A 14317-nucleotide genomic window follows, 5' to 3' on the forward strand; every position below is an offset into this window, starting at 1 on the left:
GAAGCTCTTCTAAGTGAACACCTTGAAATGACCATATTACCACAAAACGTAACATAGAGGTAAGGGCTACACCAGGGTCGGCTCTAGCCCTTTTGGTGCCCTAGGCAAAATTCGGGTTAGGTTTCAACCCCCCAGAACCCTAGCCCTGTAAACCCCAACACACATCAGACGTACAATGGTTTTAAAACAAAAATTAAGATTTTTTTTTCATAAATAACTGTATTTATTATAATATAAATAATATAACAATTGGTCAATGATATTGCTGGCTAATAAGTGTTTAGTCAGTTTCACTACAATTTACTCTTCTATTAACAAATAAGTGCAGCTGGGCAGATGAAAAAGTGTGAGAAAGAGAGTTACAGGGGTGAAAAGTGTATTTCTTTCATTCTTTCTCACCTCGATGCAGAAAATGAGAAAGGGCACTCTCTGGCATTATTTGAAATTTTCTTTAAAAATGTTTTTTGTTTGCAACCAACGCCCCCCAGAAGATGGCGCCCTATGCAACCGCCTATATGGCTCTAATCTAGTAACATAAAGCCCTCTAGTAACTGTGAGGCAGACACTTAGTTCACTGCAAAAAGACATTACAGTACCAGTTTTACTTGGGAAAGGAGAAGGAAAAGCTGTGATTAAAAGGAAAGGAGTTGAGATATGGCAGAAAAGATGGGAGGAGGACCAGAAAGGAAGGAGATATTTAAAAATACAAAAGTCGGTCATAACAAAGACGTATAAAGAAAGGAACAGAAGGGAAGAAATCATCATAACAAGACTCAGACTGGATCACACAGGTCTTAATGGCACGTTGGCTTTAATGGGGAAAAGGAACAGTGACAAGTGTGGGGATTGTGGTGTTAAAGAAAATGTGGAGCATATCCTAATTCAATGTAAAAAGTATGAGGCTGAAAGAAAAAGACTACAGGACCAAGTCAGAGAGGAGGGACGGGATTGGGATCTGATGGGGATACTGGGAACAGAGGGTGAGGGGGTTGAAGGCACCAGGAAGGCATTATTAATGTTCTTAAGAGACACAGGATTGGTGGATAGAATTTAAGAGTAGGAGTAAAGAGCAAATGACATGATGTTACACACTCTTGTACAGTAGGTGGCGGTATGCACCTTAAAGTTGGTTGCGATCCGCCAGAAACCGAGAGAAGAAGAGAAGAAGAAGAGGCAGACACTTGGACCTCCTCACCAGCAAGAGGCGGTACACGTGTTTTTATCTGCACCCCTCTGACGTCATGTTGACTCGCTGGTGACCCGGATGTTGATAGGATATTAAATTCGGTATTTTCCAGGTTGCAATGAAGACTTGTTAGCTTTAATCAGGCTTCATATTCTTTAATAATAACAAAACTAGACGCCCAGAAAATATACCAAAGTGGTGTCTGAGATTCACCCTTAATATCGCCTTTAACCAGCCAGCAGAACTAAACATTATAAACATTATAAACATGTCTCAAGAAGGATATCAACCAGCAGCAGCGAACACCAGCGCAGACACGAGGTTTGTTCACTTAATACACCTGTTTCACACATTATATACAATATACCACAACATGTTGACCACATTGAAGTAATAATACATAACATTAGTTAACTATGCTATGATCAAATAAACACTGTGCAGTTTCTCAGGTAGGTTACAGGAGCTAACTGCTAACTGATTACTCAAAACATCTTGTTGAACAGGGTTTACTGTTATTACTATTCAGCATTATAGCATAAGATAAGATATTCCTTTATTAGTCCTGCAGTGGGGACATGTGCAGTGTACAGCAGCAAAGGGGATAGGGCAAAAAACAAGATGCATCAGATAACACAGTAAACAAAAGAGCTAAACAAAGTGTAACAAAATATGAACCATTTAAATAGAAAGGAAGTATAAAAATAGGAGCAGTATATACAGTATTGACAATAAACAGACTATTAAGAAAATTGCACAAGTGGAAAATGATATTGCACAGTGAGAATGAATGAATGAATGAATGAATGAATGAATGAATGAATGAATGAGATTCCACCTGAAAATATCAGGTTATTTTTAGTTTTTGGTGTGCAAGTATAAGTGGTCTCCTGGGAGCAGTGCTGGTTGTGGTCTACTGGGAGCAGTGCTGGTTGTGGTCTACTGGGAGCAGTGCTGGTTGTGGAGTCTGACAGCTGCAGGAAGGAAGGACCTGTGATAGTGCTCCTTCACACACTTTGGGTGGTGCAGCCTGTCGCTGAAGGAGCTCTCCAGTGCTGAGATGGTGTCCTGCATGGGGTGGGAGTCATTCTCCATCATGGATGACGGCTTAGCCATCATCCTCCTCTCTCCCACCACCTCCACTGTGTCGAGGGGGCATCCCAGGACAGAGCTGGCCTTCCTGATCACTCTGTCTAGTCTCTTCCTGTCCGCAGCCGAGATGCTGCTGCCCCAGCAGACCAATCCATAAAAAAAGGCTGATGCCACCACCGTGTCTTAAAAGGTCTTCAGGATGATTAGTTCTTTACTTTTCTCTTTTTCTGATATTTACTTGTTTTGATGTCTGGATTGGATTGATTATATCATATAACATATGTTTGTTGTTAATTTCCCTCTCAAAATGATTATTTATTTAAAAAACTGCGTGTTAGTGTGAGCAGGGGTTTTCTGAAAAAAAAAAGCTTTACTTTCAGCAATACTTTCCTAGATAGCAGAAAACTAATTTTAGTCCCATTGTCCACCACACAGCAACCACAAACAGATCTCAATTAATTAAACATCAGCTAGTGAGTGTTCAGCCAAAATGTGCAAGAGCAGGAGGCCTGGTGCAGAAGCATTTCTGTGGTTAGTAAAGTGTCAGGCTCACATTTCATATGTAGTGTAATGAAATTGAATGGTGGATTAGGGCTGGGAGGTATAAAGAATATGAAGCTAAACCATCATAGATCCATGTAAAGGTATGGATTTTTACTATCCCGTCGTCTACAATATTTTACTTTTTTAAGTAAATAAAAAATATCTTTGCAGTAGTATTAAAAGAAAATAGACCATTTTGAATTAAATAACACCATGACAATTGTACAACACAATGACCTGTGTCAAATCATATTGAAATTTGCACTGGAAAACAAAATCCTGTCAAATACTGTTATATCGTCAAAAACTAAGAAAAATACTGTGATAAGATGTTTTGGCCATATCTTCCAACCAGCCCTAATGGTGGTTGCATATGCACGTGATTATATTAATAGCTTTTATATCAGAAACACCGGATCAAATCAGATTAAATTTGAAATTAACATGATTATTATGCTTTACAGACTAAAGAACCAGACGCTGTGCTTGCTGCTTATATACATGTAAACTGGTTTTTGCCAGCTCCTTCAATGTTTTGTTTATTTGCCATGACATCCCTGTTTTTAACATTAGAGCACTACATTGTGAAAAATTCTCACAAGTCTACAGTATTACAGATATACAAAATATGTGCAGAGAGGACTTGAAAAGGTTAAGACCTTGAGTATTTGTCAGTTTCACAGCAGGACAGCTTTGAGCCCTCGCAAAACGTTTATCAAGTCTGTGACAAAACTGAACATTTAGACAGACTGGACTTCAGTAAGTCATAATAGAAGATGTGCAGCGTAGACGTGTGATATGGTGAGCAGTAAAATAGAAAGCTCTGTACAGTAGTGCAATTCAGTACAACAGTCCTGCAATATTTATTACCTCTGTGAATCATCATTTAATTAATTTTTTTATCAGGTTGTAATGGACTGTATTATATTTAAAGATGTTTGTAAATGTTATGTCTACCTCCTTTTACAAGCTAGCATTTACAAAATTCATTACTGGGTTTATTTTGGTTTTAAACGACTAAGATTTCTTTAGTCGATTAGTCGTTTTTTATGCTTTTTTCATGCTGAATGACTTATTTAAAAAACAACTTATGAGCACATCTTTAGTAAACACAAGATTTAAAGTGGTGCTTTTGTGTGATTCTTTGAGAAACTCAGTTTTACAGATCTGTTGATGAAATCAGCTAATCGATTAGCTGACAAAATCGTATGAGTGTTAGTCGACTAAGATTTCTTTGGTTGAGGACAGACCTAATTACATTGTACAAGAGGTCTCTATCTTTTCTGGTCACTGATAGTTTCATTAGATGTAATGTGATCAGTGACTCAAACTCAGAGGCTGTTGCAGTATCACGTTATGCAGTAGTTTTAGTCTTAATAAGAAGCTACTTAATGAAGACATCAATATCTTTGGAAAGATCTATATTTAAAAAAAAAAATTATCTGGCATCTCAATACTGTAAATTGGTTTTGCCGTTTGTATTCATTGTTTACGGTCTGATTTGCAGCTCAGATGTATACTGCAGCCATCTAATGGCAACCATCCAGTTAATATGGCCTTGGTTAACTGTTTGTGGATGTTTGTTCAATACAGCTTGAATTCACAAGAATCGCAGAGGACCAACCCCGGAAAGACACCTATACAAGTCCTGCATGAATATGGCACCAAAAGTGGCAACCTCCCTGTGTATGTGATGGAAAAGGCTGAAGGAGAGGCTCACCAGCCCAGCTTCGTCTTCAGCGTGAAAATCGGAGAAGTTAACTGCACAGGTCAGTTACAGTCCTGCTGCGCTGAGAACTGCCCGTCACTGGATGAAGCCTTTTTATTCGAGGTGAAAATGATATGCTGATAATTCAGAAAGAGCACTCCAGCCTGCAACGTATTATTTGTCACTTCTGCTTTGTCATCAGTTGTGTGTGTTGCTGCATTATACTCTTAAATATATCCTCTATATGCCTTGTTTTTTAAACTAAGGTATCTCACTTCGGTGATGAGTCTTCACAATTGACATCTTCAAACAACAGTATGCTCTTGAAAAGGGACACATTTGTCTCAGTGTTGTTCTATATGTCCTTTCCAGTAGCCTCCAAGGTTGAATTTTATTTTCTGGAATACAAGACACCATATTTTTTTATTTATTTTAGCCATTATGAGTGGCTAAGTGACTTGAGGTTATAGTGGGGTTTTTTATCTGACTGTAAAATATTATTTGTCATGTATTACATAATCTGTAGTGTTGTGTGTGTGTGTGTGTGCGTGCGTGATTGTATTTTGTTTCAGGTCAAGGTCCTAGTAAAAAGGCTGCTAAACACCAGGCTGCAGAGTCTGCCCTGAATATTCTGCAGATAGACGCTGGAATAGTGTGAGTAGAGCTGGAATCATTATTGAAATAAAATTGATTGGCAACAGTTATTTTAATTTCATTTTTTTTAAATTGCATTTTGTTCAAATGTGAATATTTGTATTATATGATAGTGAACTGTTTTTTTAAATTTTATATCAGCTTGGCCTTTGGTCAATTATAATGGTATATTTCAAAACTTTCTGAGATAATTAATTGAGGAAATAATCGGCAGATTAGTCGATAATGAAAATAACCATCAGTTGCAGCCCTAAGTCGAGTTTGCCAAAACCTTGTCTCTTGAGGCCCAGACACACCAAATCGACATCAAAGAACTAACGGCGATGAAGGACACTAGTTGCGTCGCCTCACATCGCCTGTGTCTTGGCCAAAAATTTGCACTCGAACACACCGCAAAGACGACAGCCGACGGCCAGTTAGCACTGATGTGTGTGAGATGAATTAACTCTCCACACCAGCAGGTGGCGGTAGTCTGTATTCGTCATTCAAAAAAGGAAACAGGAAGACAGAGTACTGCGGATATACAGCTGTTATGATACGTACATGAAACAAAGCGGCGTCTGCCGACCATTTTCACACCACTCTCACTCGCCACATAGCTTCATTCCAGATGGCTATGTCGTTGTGAAAATATCCGTATATTGGAATGATCAGATGAGAAGAGCCTTCTGTGTGTGCCCTCTTGACTTTACTCGTTGGCTTGCTTTCCTCATGTCCATTTCTCTTCTCGTGCGCTGATTTGTTTAAGCTGAACAGCCAATCGGAGGGATTTCTCTCCCCCATGGGCTCCACCAACGATTCAACCTGCTGAATCAGCTGAAAAGCCTCCGACACTTGCAGACTAGAGCCCTCGGTGCGAGACACACCGAAGAAAATAGGCCAACAGACACTCCCCGACGGCCCAAAACTTTCCGACGGCCGACCGTTCGCTTGGTGTGTCAGGGCCTTTAATAGAGAGTGGGCAACAACGTCACTGTAGCCTCCAATCCGTGTCCTAAAATACAACAATGCCTTGCGTTGCTCACTGCCGCTCGCGTCACGATCCCATTCTCTATACCCTTTTTAGCAATGCGTTCTTGCAGTACATACATGAGACTGTTTATCTGACAGCTGGTAGTGAGTGTTGAGTGTTTACTTTGATGTAATTCCCAACAGGATTGTTCCTGTGAAGTCTGAGAGCAACGGTGTTGTAGCAGAAACAAACAACCATCCCAACTCAGTGGGGATACTGCAGGTGTGTAAATCACGTGTGTTGCACGTGTCTTGTCTGTTTAATTGTTTACGAGTGTTTGAAGATTTTCCAATTGAAGTAAAAAACACAAGTAAGGCAAGCTTGATATATTTATTTTCTTCCAGATATTAAAAATTGGGTGCGTTTACTAAACTGTAATTGAGAGTGGCATGTAGGAATAGAAATATATCCTTTTATCATATGGACAATAAGTATTCTGAAATAAAGTACTAACTCTGTTTGTCCTTGTCCTCGTTACTTTCTCTTATTTTTCATTACAGGAGTTAGCATTGCAGAGAGGATGGCGTCTTCCCGAGTACACAGTTTTAATGGAGGCTGGTCCGCCGCACAAGAGAGAATTCACTGTTACTTGTCGAATGGAGTCCCTGTCAGAGAAAGGTAGAGTGTTTTTGAGACGTTCGTGTAGAATCTTTTAAACAGCTTTGTGTTGTTGTTCATCCTGTTTCTTAATCTCTTGTCTCGCGTTTCGACAGCTTTAGGAAATTCAAAAAAGGCAGCGAAAAAGGCAGCTGCAGAGAAAATGGTGTCAAAGCTTCAAAGTCTATCGGGCTGTTCTGAAATCACATGGGTACGCCAAATATTTCTCACCTTCGTGAAGTGACCACTGGACGCAGTTGCAACATTTCTTAGTTCATCTTCTTACAGTTAAAAGTCTTTAAATTGTGTCATGTTTTTTGTGTTACTTACTTTTTTTTATTTAAAATTTTTCAGACTCCTAAACCAAGCGTCCGATTTGAGAACTTGAGGAACTCATCAGCGGAAACTATATCTTTACTGAGAAGAAACCCGCTGAGCATTCCCAACACAGATTATATTCAGATGATGTTGGAGCTGTCCAAGGAGCAGGGCTTTGAGGTCACATACTTCGATATTGGTAAGAAAACACACACTGCACTAGTGTTGCTTGGGTTGCTAAGATACAGGGTGCTTTCCTTCTCTCGATTGGGTCAGCTTAAAAGGAAAACCCCTGATGCCATATGACTGTGGCTCCAATACTGATTATAGATGATAGAAAAAAACAATAGTAGCCAGTTAAAATTAATCTATTACTGAAATAACAAAAGGGATGTGAGGGATTAATAAAACCAGCTATAAATACTCTAAGTGATATCTATAATTTTGTTTTTAAAAAGCTGCAGGTACTGTCCTTTTCAGGCTCAGGCTGATATTGTAGGACTCATTTTAACCACAGCTGTGGAGAACAAATGTTCGGACAGTCTTTCTCTTTTTTTCCCGAATGACCCAAGATGCACTTGGAACAGAGCAAGAAGAAACAAACATGATTGTTTTAGGGCGCTTTCACAAGCTATATTCCGTTTGGCTCGTCTGAATCATAGTGAATTTGATACTTTTGGTTTGTTTTCTATTAAGTCTGGTTCGGTTTCACAGTGCACAAATTAAAGCGTAATGTGACGCAGCGGCTGTAGGAAATGTTGAGTTTGCATTATCAGTAACTTATTACAGCTCTGATAGGGCTGTGGGTGAGTGAACAGTGAACACTGTGGATGATATCAATGAGATAAAATTACAGTGTTGTTGGATTACATGCCACTAACAATGAAAACTACTATACAAGAGATAATTACGGACTATAAATACATTAAATGGGTATTGCAGAAAAAATGCTGACCATTACAACTTACAGAACACTTGACCTGTATATAGATGTTTTTTTATTTCTTACTTTATTGTTGGTCATTGGTGCTTTTTATATATATATATATCTATATATATCTATATAGATATATATATATCTATATAGATATATAGATATATATCACGGCTAGGGAAATGGACAACAAAGCTATATATATATATAGCTTTGTTGTCCATTTCCCTAGCCGTTAATTATATTTCTGTGTACGTAAACAAGAGTCAAATTCCCTGTATGTGCACATGTACTTGGCAATTGAATCAGATTCTGATAAATAGTATCTAAAATGTGGTTTGAAACATCCTCAATGATTGCAGACCTCGATCGATTTCTGGTCTGGAGGACGGGAAGAATCATAATTAGCTGAATGGAAAGCACCCAAAGAGAACACTGTATTGTACATTTTGTCGTCCGTGGCATGTTGTAAAGTGTGCTGCTGTATTTTGCAGATGAGCTGACGGTGAACGGCCAGTACCAGTGCCTGGCGGAGCTGTCCACTTCCCCGGTCACCGTGTGCCACGGCACCGGCATTTCCTGTAGCAACGCTCACAACGACGCAGCACACAGCGCCCTCCAGTACATCAAGATCATGGCCTCCACCAAGTAAAACCAGCATCTGCCTCACCTGTCTTGTCACATTATATCAGCTGATGTGCAGTCATGATGAGGCTGTCGGTCGTTCCTCCCACTAGTCTTCCCGCCAGTGGACGATATGAGGTCAAGGTATATTTTTATAATTATCACAAAGCAGATGCAACAATAACTCAACGTACATTGACTTGAATCAGGCAACTATAGAGCAGTATTTGTGAGGTGACTCAATATTAACAATCAACTATAAATGAAATGTTGTCTTCAGGTTGTTAGATTACCATCATGTTTTACTTGAGATGTACTGTATTTAAATGTACATGTGTAAATGAGATAGGAACAGTGAATAATATGAAGCACTTCCACATTACCTTTTTACATGTTTAGTTTAAACTGTATTTATCCACTTTTTTGTGTTTTAGTGGGAATATTTGCCTCCTTTTTTAGTCAGGATGCAGATGTTTTTAGGTTCCAGTTGTCCTAATTTATTCTTTTTATTCCAGTTTCCCCCCCTGTAGCAATATATTGAGCTGTATTGAGCCAATAGATGATCTTAAACTTTTGATTTGCTTCAGCCTTTCTGTTAAACTCTATAACGAAAGTGAATTGTAAAAGAGAGATTATTTTGACTTGTGTTATATTTGAAAGGATGGTCTGCATTTTGATCCACAGATAGGTCCAATTTAGTTTTTTTTCCTACTTGCAATCTTCCATCTGTCCGTAAGCAATCTACAGTACAACCCCTGCCGTCTGTATCTGGTTAATTCATATTCCCATCATGCTGGTTTGTTGCCATTTTTTTTGCAGTGTGCCTCATAGTATCGTGTGATATATTTAATACGTTTACTGACTGCTGTTCTCTGCTGTATGAATGGATCCATGGTGGAGAGCAGCAACAACAACAACGTGTATGAATCCTGAAAATAAACCCAAACACTAAATGTTAACAAGTGTCCGTTTCTGTTAACAGTCGTACAAATAGACGGTATGGAGAGAACAGATTGCGGCGGGGCCTTCAGGAGCCGTGTGCAGCGTTGTATTGAATGAAACGTCTCTCGTGGGAGTTGACCACTTGACGGCCATCAATTTATGAGGCTGCACGTCTCGCTGTATTGGTACAAAGGCAATTACACCAGGGCCTGTGCACTGAGGCAATCATTCACTCTTGATTTGTGGGGTTTAATAAATGAGACAAGAAGGTCGATCGTACAAACGGATGCTATTGTTTTTCACTGGCTGACAGTCGGTTTGGAGATTTCGGAAAGGTTTTTTAAGGCTGATCAATTTGAGGAAAATGTCAATTAGACATTTTAAATAGTATTGTGATAGCAATTTAAATGAATTAATTTTGTATAAATTCACTAGAGGCCTGCATTTGTGGTCTACAAGATGCATTTATACTAAGCATAATCAATTTTTCAGAATCAGATAAAATAATACAGATGACTGTTGCTGAAATCTTTTTTTTTTTAAACAGAGAAAATAAGTCAACTTCTAAGCAGGTTTTTATAGTAAACTAAAAAGAAAATAAGCAGTGAAAAAACAAACTAAATAAAAAAAAAATCTTTTAAACTGAAACAATATTGCCTGTTTAAAAAAAACTAATAAAAATGAACGCAAATTAATTTCAGTTTTAGTTTTTTAACTATAATGTATCACTGCCGAAAAAAGAGATGGCATGAATTTTCCTCAACTCTCGTGACTTGAAGATGGCGCTATGCTGCAATTGCTTCGCATCGGACACTAAAGTAATGCAAAGATTACATATTCCACATTATGGCCATTCCGACAGTTCTCCAACCATGTATTCTGTATGCATATGTAGCTACTTCTGAGACATTATACCTGGCCCTATCAAAAACAAACTGAAACTAAATATAAAAAAACTAAAATTATACCTTTCTGAAAAACTAAACTAAAACTAGCAAACACGCTCCAAAAACTAAAACTAAACTAAAATGAAATTGAAAAGTCAAATCTAAAATAAAAACTAATTGAAAATTCAAAACTATTATTAAAACTATAACCTTGCTTCTAATTGAACTTGCCTGATTTTCAATAGAAACTTTAACCGATTTAGCCCACATTTATTATGATATTTCATTCGTGGCGTACTTAATATCAATCAAAAATAAGTGGCGTTACATGTAAGGGTCTTGCATCACCCTGTCTGGGTTTATTTCAGAACAATGTCCAAGATCAGAACTGCGCCCATAGCAACAGTCTGTTATACATAGCAACAGTCTGCTATAAAGAAATAACAGACCGTAGAATGCCATGATTGACCAATCAGAATCGAGTATTCAACGGTGTAATAATCATTGATAACAGCTACGTAGCTGCCCCTTTTATGCTATCCGTGACAAACTGCTGGAAAATCATGCCTGACAATATCCAACTGACTAACCCTAATGATGCTGGCAGCAATAACAGATTTTTTTTTTGGTTAATTGACTTTAATCGCCTGGTCTTTTACATATATAAACCACACACTCATCTGTTGAGTTTTCCAGTTTTATTAGAACAAGCACTATGTAGCAGCAGTGTACAGTGTTCATGGAAAGATATGTACTTTGTTAAAATTGCACTTTAGAAGGTACCCATCAGGAAATAGATCTGAAAGAAACAGAGCTGACACAGGGCTTCGTAATACATGTCAGTCCAAAACAAAAAACATGAGTCCAATTGAGAAAACATAACTTTTTTTTTTTTTTTTTTTGTAAGGCATCTGCAACATTCATTGGCAGGCTAAGTTGTCTAGACATGCAGGTGCAACAGTGGATGAAGAAAGCATGAAGAGGTTTTCATGATTATTTTTTTCACTACAGTCTGACTCTATGATACCAAACTCTACGCAAAGCTTTGCTCCTACCTCCAAACACACTGCTGTGATTCAGATTAAAAAATATCACTGATGTAGGAGGGAAAAAGAATCAGCTTTTGCAGTAGTGACCCATCTTCTAAAATGTGCTGTATTTACAGTGATCACCAAAAACGTACTGGTTACATGTCGGAGTAGCGGAGCAGTGCAGAACATCTGCAAGCATTTTACAGTTTTTTTTCCTCATCTAATGTCAAAGACATCTCCCTTTTTTTTTAAAGACATTCTGTCCTCAGCTAAACAATCAATGCTAACAGTATAACTTATCCTCTGTAGGCAGGCGGAGTCTGGGTAATGTGCGGAGTTTGTTAATGGCATACCTTCTTGGCATGGAGATTCTTATCAGTAGTGTGTTTGTGAGGCATTAATAAATGCATTAAGGCACAGCAAGTGAAACTGACGCTGACGAGTTTTAGCATTTAGTTTGTGATCGGGGATCAAATTAAAAGCACATTAAGTACAAAAAAAAAGGATATGGATGCAAAGCAGTACTACCTTTTTGGTTTTGTAATCTACAGTACCATAGGGACAGTGCACACAAGATGGATTTGCTTCACATAGTTTTCATTCTACATATTTATATTCTCTTTTTCTTCCTTCGGTGTCCTCGAGGGGAATCAACTTAAATATGCTCGTACACATTGTGTGGATAATGTGTCACTACTTGTGTGTGTGAGTTGGAGGTTGATTTCAATTATATTTTCTTACTCTGTAACACAAAAAGGGGGGACACTAGTTAAAACATTAAAGCTAATCTGCTTTGCATTAAATACACAAATTGCCAGATCATAGCAGTAAAGTCTCTGGGGAATCACTCACATTTAGATTTTTGTACAGTATAATTGTTACTTTACAAACTTGTTTGGCTTTAACATATTTATATTATTGACCTACAGTAAACTGCATTTTCATGGGACGACCTGTAGGTGGCTCTGGTGCTTCATATTGGACTAACTGTATTCTTTTGGCTGAATGAGTCATGGTAGTGCTGACACATTAACTACTATTACTATATTAACTAAAAGGAAAATGCATTCCTGTTTTGATGATTGATTAATAATGTAGGTAATCGATCAAGAAAAATACCAAACTGCTGATTATTTTCTTTTCTTTGTTTCATATCATGTCACGCTTTTGGTTGTTAGTCAGAACAAGGATGTCAATTTAAATTACATTTTTGACAGAAAATAAATACTTTTTGATAATTAAAAAATAATTACACAACTAGTGTAGCTGGATGAGTGTTTAGCCTCGTACTGGAAATATGTGACTGTTTTCCTCAAGTCTATTTATAAAGCCCCGAATCACAAATGTCTCTGAGGGCTTTTACAATCTGTACAACCTACTACACCATCTTTTCATAGACCTTTGATTCAGATAAGTGATGTTGGAGAGAGTGCATTATATATGGTGTGGCTACTCTATATGGAGGGAGTTATGTGTGTATTTATGTAACCATGTGATTCAGAGGAGTTGGTTTCATGTAACTCTGGTTAAAATTAGACAGTGGGGCCGGGCAGGGTCGGTGAGATTGACCCTCTATTTACACAGAATCCCCACTGTGAGGAGAAACTGGACTCCATGACGGATCTGTGTTGACCGTTTTAAAAAAAGAAAAAACATCTGTAAAGGTTGTCAGCATCTCCTGCATCTCAAATACCGGAATAGGATTTACATTTTGACACCTACTTCTCCTTCAACAATCAGCTTTGAGAGCCGCTGTTTGAAAATCATCATTAAAAATTCCATCTATGGTCGCCACACTTCCTCTGCTGCAGTCGAGATTAATTTTAAATGAGTATGTTTCCCGAGAGAGAGTACTGCTATCGCACAGATTCAACAGTATTAAAAGGCAAAAATAAATAAAAATCTGCCAATTCACATAATACTATTTCACTAAATTCCGAGTCCAAGATATTTTATAAAAATACCTTTTTTTCTACAATAATTGATGATATAGTAAATGCGGCGTTATGCCAGTGAAATCTGCTCTCTAAACATGCACATAGGTATCGTAAGGTAATCAAAAGGTCTATTTCAGAGACTAGTCTAACCCAAACTGCTGTCAGAAATCAAATGGCTTCAACGACAAAGCGCTAAATTGTGTGACTTGTATGGGTGTCTTTTTAAGGCAAGGACATACTCAAAAGTCAAAGGAGCTAAGGAGAGATCTACATAGGAGTGGTACGATTGTTGCCCTGACAACCCAGCTTCCACAAGCACAATGAAGGTGATCCTACAGGATGTTTCCATGGATGGATGACCATGTGGCAGTGCCACAGAACCTCGAAAGGGTCGCTGGGCATCAGGCCTCATCCCTCAGCTCTGCAGTAGCTCGTATTACTGCACATGGATGTTTCATTGTTAACATGTTTCTCTTGACACCTTTATTGTGCATAGGTAACGGCCGTCTTGTCTGCGATGACGAAAATGATGGACATGGCAATCCGTGTGCTACCACAGGTTCACTGTAGATTCCATATTGATGAAGCCGGGATTTTTGCGGAGCTCCCAGTACGAGTTGTTGGAGACCCACCTCTCCCTGTGATTGGCATCAACCACTTTCCTGGAAGAAAAGATGGAGAAGTGACAGCTGTAACTGAAGGTAATGAGGGAAAAAAATACATATTATCTAGATTTATTACACGGTTTTGTTGAATACTCATTTCTGATTGGTCAATTATGGCGTTCTACAGTCTCTTATTTCCTTATAGAAGACCGCTGCTATGTATAAGAGGTTGTTGCTATGGACGAAG

At 38.3% G+C, this 14317-nt stretch overlaps 2 protein-coding genes across 10 annotated transcripts in view; one reads left to right on the top strand and one right to left on the bottom strand.

Moving 5' to 3' along the window:
• Window positions 1-1280: 1280 nt before the first annotated feature.
• Window positions 1281-9630, top strand: prkra (protein kinase, interferon-inducible double stranded RNA dependent activator). 2 transcript variants are annotated; one of them, XM_074659217.1, is made up of 8 exons: window positions 1281-1507; window positions 4415-4590; window positions 5102-5183; window positions 6339-6417; window positions 6696-6813; window positions 6909-7003; window positions 7147-7309; window positions 8539-9630. In XM_074659217.1, the coding sequence occupies exons 1-8, from the start codon at window positions 1455-1457 to the stop codon at window positions 8694-8696; spliced, it is 924 nt and encodes a 307-aa protein (XP_074515318.1). In that variant the 5' UTR covers window positions 1281-1454; the 3' UTR covers window positions 8697-9630. The 2 variants fall into 2 exon arrangements, with proteins under 2 accessions (XP_074515318.1, XP_074515319.1); XM_074659218.1 differs by lacking the exon at window positions 1281-1507 and adding an exon at window positions 2325-2468.
• A 1550-nt stretch (window positions 9631-11180) lies between these two features.
• Window positions 11181-14317, bottom strand: part of osbpl6 (oxysterol binding protein-like 6) — a 47155-nt gene continuing 44018 nt past the window's right edge. For all 8 annotated transcript variants that reach the window (XM_074659236.1, XM_074659238.1, XM_074659233.1 and 5 more), the window contains one exon: window positions 11181-14127. In XM_074659236.1, the coding sequence (XP_074515337.1) occupies window positions 14016-14127 (112 nt within the window). In that variant the 3' untranslated portion in view covers window positions 11181-14015. The remainder of the gene's footprint in view (window positions 14128-14317) is intronic.

The sequence above is a fragment of the Sebastes fasciatus genome, chromosome 14 (assembly GCF_043250625.1).
Source record: "Sebastes fasciatus isolate fSebFas1 chromosome 14, fSebFas1.pri, whole genome shotgun sequence".
Classification (NCBI taxonomy): domain Eukaryota; kingdom Metazoa; phylum Chordata; class Actinopteri; order Perciformes; family Sebastidae; genus Sebastes; species Sebastes fasciatus.